Source organism: Corylus avellana, chromosome ca3 (assembly GCF_901000735.1).
Source record: "Corylus avellana chromosome ca3, CavTom2PMs-1.0".
Taxonomy (NCBI): Eukaryota; Viridiplantae; Streptophyta; class Magnoliopsida; order Fagales; family Betulaceae; genus Corylus; species Corylus avellana.
This window is the reverse complement of record NC_081543.1, coordinates 8,229,921-8,239,117: the sequence shown is the minus strand read 5'-3', so window position 1 is coordinate 8,239,117 and position 9,197 is coordinate 8,229,921. Positions and strand designations below refer to the sequence as shown.

At 37.5% G+C, this 9,197-nt stretch overlaps 1 protein-coding gene across 1 annotated transcript; it reads left to right on the top strand.

Annotated features, from left to right (window-relative positions):
* The first annotated feature begins 231 nt into the window (after positions 1-231).
* Positions 232-5,237, top strand: LOC132175623 (monocopper oxidase-like protein SKU5). Its single transcript, XM_059587622.1, has 9 exons — positions 232-739; positions 992-1,101; positions 1,190-1,460; positions 1,558-1,696; positions 2,158-2,524; positions 3,229-3,594; positions 3,703-3,781; positions 4,560-4,759; positions 4,857-5,237. Exons 1-9 carry the CDS (start codon positions 599-601, stop codon positions 4,957-4,959), a joined length of 1,776 nt encoding a protein of 591 aa, XP_059443605.1. The 5' UTR covers positions 232-598; the 3' UTR covers positions 4,960-5,237.
* Positions 5,238-9,197: the final 3,960 nt, after the last annotated feature.

The window sequence follows — 9,197 nt, the reverse complement described above, 5'->3', positions numbered from 1 at the left end:
TCCACGCGTGAACATTGGCAAACGGCTGGCAATCATTTGCAGCTTTCACAGAGATCTGAACGTTGAGAAACTATTTTCTTTTTTATTTTATTTTTAAAATTTTGTAATTTATTTGTTTTGTTTTTAATGACAGTTGAAATCTGGAGACGGACAACAGTCAAATTTAAAAGCATACATATATATTATTATACGTGGACTTGTGTGTGTGGCGAGTGAAGGTACTGGAAGTGTGAACTGGCTACTGGCTGTCACTCCCTTCTCTCTCTGTCTCTCTCTCTCTCTCTCTCGTGCTCCGACCGTATGAATCACGACCGGTGACCGACAAAAGCCTGGAATCAATCTTAAAAAAACACCAACCAAAGTACCTTTTCTCTCTTTATTCTCATACACCCCCCTACACACACAAGACTTTCTCAACTAGCCCCAAAAAACCCACCAACCGGACACCTAAAGTAGACTGAAAATAGAGCCGTTTTCTCTCTCTCTCTCTCTCTAGCGGCTCTGGTTACTCCTTTCTCTTTCTGATAATGTAAATCACAGAAAAGCTAGACAAAGATTGGCTCTAAATCTCCAACACACGAATTCAAAGGTCTCAAAAATGGCTTTTCTTAGCTTTTTATCAGTGTTCCTCATCCACATTACCTTGTTTGTGAGCTTGTGTTTTGCTGGGGATCCTTTTGTGAACTATGATTTTGTGGTCTCCTACATTACTGCCTCGCCTCTGGGTGTACCTCAACAGGTCTGTTTCACAGATCTCTTTCTCTCTATATCTACTTTCTCTCTCTACTTTCACTTAATTTTTTCATTTGGGTCGGTTTAATGTTTATTGATGACAAATGGGTTGGCTTTAGATTTCATAAAGTTTGAATTTTTAGCGCCAGATCTACAACATGTGCGTGTATTTTCATTTTCTGAGCCTAATGTTGTACTGTTTCGTGTTATCAGCTACTGAGCTTTGAGCTTTACGGTCCTGTATCTGCATTGTTTGTAGGTTATCGCTATTAATGACAAGTTTCCAGGTCCTAATATTAATGTCACTACTAACAACAATGTCGTTGTCAATGTTCGGAACAAATTGGACGAGAGTCTCCTCATTACTTGGTAGGATTTACTGTAACTTCCCATGGAGTTTGATACTAAAATTTATAGATTTGGTGATCGAGTGTATGTACTTTGGTGGATGTCACAGGTCCGGGATTCAGCAGCGGCGTAGTTCATGGCAAGATGGAGTCCTGGGTACGAATTGTCCTATTCCTTCAAAGTGGAACTGGACTTATCAATTTCAGGTCAAGGATCAGATTGGGAGCTTCTTCTATTTTCCTTCTCTCAATTTCCAGAGAGCGTCTGGAGGGTATGGCGGCTTTGTTATTAATAACCGGGCCATAATTCCTATTCCTTTTGCAACCCCAGATGGGGATATAACCATTTTAATTGGTGATTGGTACACCCGGAACCATACGGTTAGTGTTTATTGAATAATCAGAATTCCCCTATTATTATGGTTTAGATATTAAAATTTTGCGTGTATGATTGATGCTTGTTCTTTTTGCAATGTAGGCTTTGAGGAAGGCTCTTGATGCAGGGAAAGATCTTGGAATGCCAGATGGAGTTCTTATTAACGGGAAAGGTCCTTACAGATATAACGATACACTTGTCCCAGATGGCATTGATTATGAAACAATTGAAGTCCACCCAGGTGACATGATTAGCATAGGATCTATCTATTTTTAGTTTTCTACTTGATACGAAATCGCCTAGTTCTAGCAAATCAGAACATGGTGTTTTAATTGGTGCCCCTATGGCTGAGTCACGACGTCATTAGAATGATGGTTTTTTGAGTTTGAACCTCATTTCAGGTAGTGCATTGGATTTCTTAATTAGGACATAGAAACCTGCAGAGTGCTCAAATTATGTTGATTATACCATTTTATAGTGAGTTGTTCGCATAATTCGACTATAATGGTCAGACTACTAAGCACAGCTCTGTATCATTTTTGGACTTGTGCTATTGTATCATGCCAAATGTATATATTGGAGATGAATTTTTATTTTTATTTTTATTTTTATTATTTTTTTATTATTATTATTATTTTTTTATTTTTTATTTTTACCGTGTTTGAGTTATTTAAACGTTTTTAACATCATGATTTTGGACAGGGAAAACTTACCGTCTTCGTGTACACAATGTGGGAGTGTCAACTAGTCTCAATTTCAGGATCCAGAACCATAATCTGCTTCTAGCTGAAACAGAGGGATCATATACAGTGCAACAGAATTATACTAGCTTAGATATACACGTGGGACAATCTTATTCATTTTTGGTAACCATGGATCAGAATGCAAGTACAGATTACTACATTGTAGCAAGCGCTAGGTTCGTAAATGAATCACTCTGGAAAAGAGTTACTGGTGTTGCCATCTTGCATTACACCAATTCCAAAGGAAAGGCAAAAGGCCCCCTCCCAGACTCACCAAATGATGAATTTGACAAGACTTTCTCTATGAACCAAGCAAGATCCATCAGGTTTGTTAACATCTTGATTAACTGCATAAGCACATTTTTCTTGTTAATGTTATACGTGTTTCTGTCTTCCTATCTCTTAAATTGTCACTCAAAGTAATTTGGAAGAAAAAAATGAGCAGATAGTTCAGAAATTGCTTATACTTCTATAATTTTTTTGAAGTTGTGAATGGCTGAATAGAATTGTTATCAGATCAGCCCAAATGATAGCTCAAACTTTGGATAAGAGAATTTTTGGTATACTTCTGTGAATCAGTTTCCAATTTTAACTCATTTTTAGAATTCTGTTATCAACATTTTCAACAAAATGTGATGCAATGTGGCCATTTTTGTCACATGAAAAATCTATCCTTTTTTTGTATGGTCCTGAACCTTGTGGCCAAGCATTAATAGACATCATCTTCTGTTGCTTCTATCTCCAATCCTTGGCCCCATATATCCATCCACTAACAGGTAATTATTGTCACTTTATGCTACTAACAAAAATTCGTGCTAAAATAAAGTTGATAATAGGATGCACATGGAGGCGGCTCAATTAGAATATTCACATAATAACCTGACCGACTTTGTCTCTAACTTGGACTATAGTTTTTTTTCAAGGAATTGACTCACCGGCCTGAGCCGGAGTATCGTAACACAGATCTAGAAGCTGAGAATCAAATGCCCTCATGGAAAATGACTTGCTAATTGTCTTATTAATTCTGCAGATGGAATGTGTCTGCTAGCGGTGCTCGCCCTAATCCGCAGGGTTCTTTTAGATATGGCTCAATCAATGTGACTGATGTTTATGTGTTGAAAAACAAGCCTCCAGTAATGATTAATGGGAAACGACGGACAACGCTAAGTGGAGTATCATATGTCAATCCTTCTACACCAATCAGGCTTGCTGATCAGTTCAAAGTGAAGGGAGTGTACAAGCTTGATTTCCCCACTAGGCCACTTACAGGTCCACCTCGGATGGAAGCATCAGTTATTAATGGAACATATAGGGGATTTATGGAAGTCATACTACAGAACAATGACACCAAGGTGCAGAGCTATCACATGAATGGATATGCATTTTTTGTTGTGGGGTAGGGATCTGTTACTTTTATATTCTACTTCATAATATCAATATCCATAGATGGGTCTTTTATTTTTCAACATGCTTTTAAAGCCGCAGTTGGATCAATATATTACAGGATGGATTATGGTGAATGGACGGAGAATAGCAGGGGCACATATAACAAGTGGGATGGAATTGCCCGGGCCACAGCGCAGGTTTTTACTTTACACTATTATGCTTGGGGTCTTATTTGGTTCCTCTTAAAAGTTAAAAACCTTTAGAACTTGATATTTAGCAATTAGTGTCCTTTTGACTCGTGATCTTCTAACAAATATAGCAGTTCAGTTGCTTTCAAGGATTGGCATGCATATCTTTTATTTTTTGAGAAGTAATTGGCTCCAAAGGGCATTCATATTTGAGGTAGTCCCCAGCTGATTGAACTACCCTTTAGGGTTTAGGATTGGCATTCATATCTGAGGTAACATAATCATGTTTTTGTATCTGTTGCTGTCAAAACGATCATTCAGGGTTTTATACTAAATGACAGTTGGGATTCCTCAGAATAGGCCTCTGATGTTGGTGTTGTGTGCTGTAGTTACTAGATTATAAACAACCTCATCTTGAGATTAAATAGTTTTAACTGTAGAAGCTGTTGGTCAATATTTTGGTATATGGCCGTCCAGGAACAGGATCACTTTGTCAACTCCGAACACCCTCTCATATCGTATAAGTTAATGTAACTGTTAGGGAATACAAATCAATATTTATCACCAAGGATTTATATCCTTAACACTAACATTTGTTAGTGCTGATACCCAAAACTCATAAAAGATGAATTTGGAGATTTCTGCGATGAACATGATATGGTATATTATAGTAAACAAATCAGAAAAAATCTCCCTTTTTAAGTCTTTTAACTTATTTCTTACTATTTTGTGCATGCTCAAAATGGTCCTATGTTATGCTCTCTCTCTCTCTCTCTCTTGTTTCTAGGTATATCCTGGAGCATGGACTGCAATCCTGATATCCCTCGACAATGTTGGAGTCTGGAACCTCAGGACAGAAAATCTTGATTCTTGGTATCTTGGCCAAGAAACATATGTCAGGGTTGTCAATCCGGAGGACACTAACAAAACTGAGTTGCCCATTCCAGACAATGCCCTCTTTTGTGGTGCCCTTAGCAAAATGCAGAAGTATGTAACTGTGACTCATTTGTGCAAAACACTCTCCATTTCATCTGAGACAACAAATCTGATTTTTTTTTTTTTGAACTTTCTTTTCTTTTTGCAGGGCACAAGATATATCTTCAGCAATTTCAGTCATGGGAAACAGATCAAAGCTCTTCTCAACCCTGCTGATGATCGTTTGTGCTACGATTTCCATCCTCCGCTAATTGTTTTAGTTTCGGGTGCCCCCTCTTATGTTGGTTTCTCTTAGCTCGGGTTGTGGTTGACTGGTTGAGTGAGTGTTTAGTTGTGTAAAATTAGTCTTGTTGATACGAATCTTTTGTGATTTTGACCTGCCTTTTTTTCTCTTTTTTTTTGGGTTCTAAATGTTCCTCCCCCCCGGCTTTTCCTCTAGTTTATTGGGACCTTTCATTCTTTTAATATCTATAATTTATCAATTTGCAATACAATTTGACCTCCCACCTAGTTTAGTTGTCTTTCCTAATGAGTTTGAGAACTTGTAGAACTTTAAACTGCTGATTTATTATTATTATTATTATTATTTGTGTATTTGTTTCAAAATGGCTATGACCAGATGTGATGTGGTTATTTTTTGAGGTAAAAGATTTTCAAAGAGCTTGAGGGTAAATTCCTGAAGATGCAAACAAATTTGGCATGGGGGAGGTGTTTGGGTCTATATGTATGTTTCATGACGTTGACAGAATTGGACCCATTCTTTTTCTGCCAATCTTCTTATATCCAGCAAACAAAGGTCGTGTCCACCTTATGTAGTGGCCCAAGCCCAATGTTCTTATCTCTATGAGCGATTCAGGATTACTCACACCTCTCATTTTCAATTTTAAATACTCATTCAGCTTCAGGGAAAGCTTTTCCAACCGGTTTTCTTAAAATTATATATGTATATATAAACATAGAAACAAGTACACTTAAAATAGAATTTGAAATCCCGGCAAGTAGGAGCTCCCAAATAGTTGGAAGAGACAGAACCCTTCATTGTTTTCCGATTACAGCACCAATATCTAGGGCTTCGTTTTATCCTGTTGGCCCTATGCTCTTTTAATTCATTTTAAGCCTTTAGGAATTAAATCCATGAGTCCAAACATAGAAACAAGTACACTTAAAATAGAATTTGAAATCCCGGCAAGTAGGAGCTCCCAAATAGTTGGAAGAAACAGAACCCTTCATTGTTTTCCGATTACAGCACCAATTATCTAGGGCTTCGTTTTATCCTGTTGGCCCTATGCTCTTTTAATTCATTTTAAGCCTTTAGGAATTAAATCCATGAGTCCAAAACTATTTTAATTGTTTCTTTGCAATAATGTCTCCGACCAAATATAGATCTCCCTTTTTACGCCATTACTTCATTCTCTGCCTTGTGTATCATTTGATGAGCCATCTAACGAGAAACCAGAGAGCATTTTTTAATCACGTCATGTGTTCGTCTTTACAAGCCATCTGAGAAACCAAGGAGCTCATTCTTCAGTCAAGTTATGAGCTTGTCATGACCTTCCATCTGATGAGAAACTAGGAAGCATACTTTGAAATGCCGTCACGTGCCCGTCATGATGATGAGAAACCAGAGAGTACTTTGTAAGGTGCCGTCATGAGCCCATCATGACGCCTATCTGACGAGAAACCAAAAAGCTACCACAGACCTCTTAATAGAGAAAAAATAATACAAGGATAAGTCTGACGACTTAGTGAGTAAAAATGCATATGGTGCACATGTCATTTGAATGATGAACTTAGTTGTTAAACCGCACGTAGCATTATGAGATGACAGTTTATCATGGATGCAATATAGATATAGTATATGCTATAATTATGAGAATTAAGTCATAGTTCAAATTGTCTGATCTATCCGAGATATTACTAATTTTCAGCAGGATTGGCGCTGTTCTGAGGGACCTGTAATACAATACAGGTGTACCTACCGTTCATAATACTAGCAGCCCAACCGAGTCTGACCTCGAATGTCCCATGTTACTAATGATGTAATTAAGTCCTATAGTGACTCGTCAATCAAACATGAATGTGCCAATCACGAAACAACTATTAGATCCAAGGCCTATATAAACACACACACCTTTGACCATAGAGTTAACATGTATAGTAAGCTCATGCCCGTTATCCCGCACTATCGGTGCACCATGTCATATGATGCAATTAGTTTTTATCCATATTTTACATGCATGCTCTTACAAATCTTACCATGTTCATTTTTTTGCTTAAGAACCACATGTTTTCACAAAGTAGAGTTCATTGTTGATCAAAATATATTTTATGAGAGTTGTAAAGATGCATGTTTGGTACATATAAAACAGTCGTGCAATGTGGGAAAAGTAACAACAAGTATTCATGTGAGTTTGTATTCACTTGTGTTGTAAGGCTCCTCCAAATACTCATTTGAGTGTTCCATACTCTCCAAATCTATGAAAAGACCTATCATCAATCCTAAATCTGAGCTAAAACGAGTCTTAGACCTAAGAATGTCCAAAACAGAGTTTTTGCTTGGCCATCGAACATTCTGACCAAATAGCGAGAACGTTCGGGCTTGAAGTAGAACATTCGGCCAGAAGGGTGCGAACGTTCTCTACTGGGCAAAAAACCTATTTTTGAACCAATTAGCCTTGTAACCACTTTTAAGCAAGTCCTAAGGCAACAAGAAGGTACATACTCCTAGCCCAAAATAACATCTCCATACAGAATAAATTACGTCCGACAAGAATGAAACGCTAACCAATGCTTAAAGCAAGATTAAAATCTAAAACAATAACATAAGCCCAAAACTAGCAACCGAGCTATGGAAAATACTCAACCAGCATAACAACTAGGTAAAGAACAAGCTAAGTTAAGAAGGTTACCTCTCTAGAACAAAGATCTACAAGAAACTTTCTTTCTTCTTCTCTCAACTCACAAATAACTCAAGCAAGGTTTCTCTAGGGTTCAGAGGGCAGAATGAAGCTTAGAAGGTCGTGGGAGGGGATATTTATAAGGTTGGAAAAGTTGAGGGCGCTGCTGTGACAGTCTTGGAAGTTAGTGAACATTTAGTGGTCTTGGGGCAAACGTTCGGCAATCCTGGGACGAACGTTCTGTGTACTATTGCACAGTGGTTCTAAGGTTGTAGAGCGAACGTTTGGTCACTACCCAGTAGGTCAAAATTTAGTTAATGAACTTGCTTCCTCATTGAGTAGAATTGGAAGGACGTTGTCTCTTCTGCCGAGCTGCTATCTCCGACCGAGCAAAGCGGGGAACTATTGGTTCTAAGCCATCTTAATCTAAACTTGTTCCATTGAACGTTCGGTCAGAGCCTACAAATCGAAAACTCTTACTTTCAACAAACTCTAATGAATTGGGCCATCTTGCAAACCCTCCAACTAAGCTATACTTGGCTTAATAATTACCCGGGGAACTTCACTTATGGAGTGTGATATTTACTCTCTTTGACGTCACATGGGTCATGCTTGGAAGGGTGGAAGATTTGTTAGCATGTTGGCGAGGTCAGAGAGGTAATCGTCTAGTAAAAGAGGTGTGGAGAATAGCCCCATTGTGCTTAATGTGGACTATTTGGAGAGAGCGGAATGAATGATGTTTTGAAGATCAAGAGAAGAAGCAAGATGAGCTCAAAAAAATGTTCGTCAAGACCCTTCTCAATTGGACGGGAGCGTTTAATATTTCTCAGTATTCTATTATGCCTCAATATGTGAATTTTCGTTCTTCTTTTCGCCTTTAGTGGGACTTTCCTCGTATACATCTTGTGTACTAAGGTTGTGCCCCTTTGTGCTTTTCAATGAATTGCTTATTTATCAAAATAAAAAATTATTTAATATACTTATAAATTATAATTTAAAGCATTATAGCATATATTTGGAACTTATTAGTTATAATATATATATATATATATATGAACTATTGTTACTTAATAACTAATATACTATCATTACAAAAAAATTGCTATTTTCTGACGTGGCAAACAGTACATTATTTTTGCCACGTCAGAAAATCTTTAGTTTGGTGCGTCAGAAATTTTTGACGCACTAGTTGGTGCGTCAGAATTTTCTGACAAGCTAAATTTAGTGCGTTAGAATTTTCTGACGCCCAAAAAAATAGCGCGTCAAAAAAAAATAAAAATAAAAAAAGTTCGCCCTTTTTTTTGAAATTTTTCTCTCTTCTTATTTTCCCTCAACTTTTTTCCTCTTTTTATTTTTCCCTCCTCATTCATTTTCCCTACACACTCTCTCTCTCCTCTCTCCACGGCAGATTGAAGAAACAGAAGAAGGAGAAGAAAAAGAAAAGGAGAAGAGAAGAAGAAAAAGAAAAGGAGAAGAGAAGCAGAAGAAAAAGAAAATTAAGGAGAAGAGAAGAAGAAGAGATCGAAGCAGAAGAAAAGAAAGAGAGAAGAGAAGAAGAAGAGATCGAAGTAGAAGGAAAAAAAAAAAAAGGG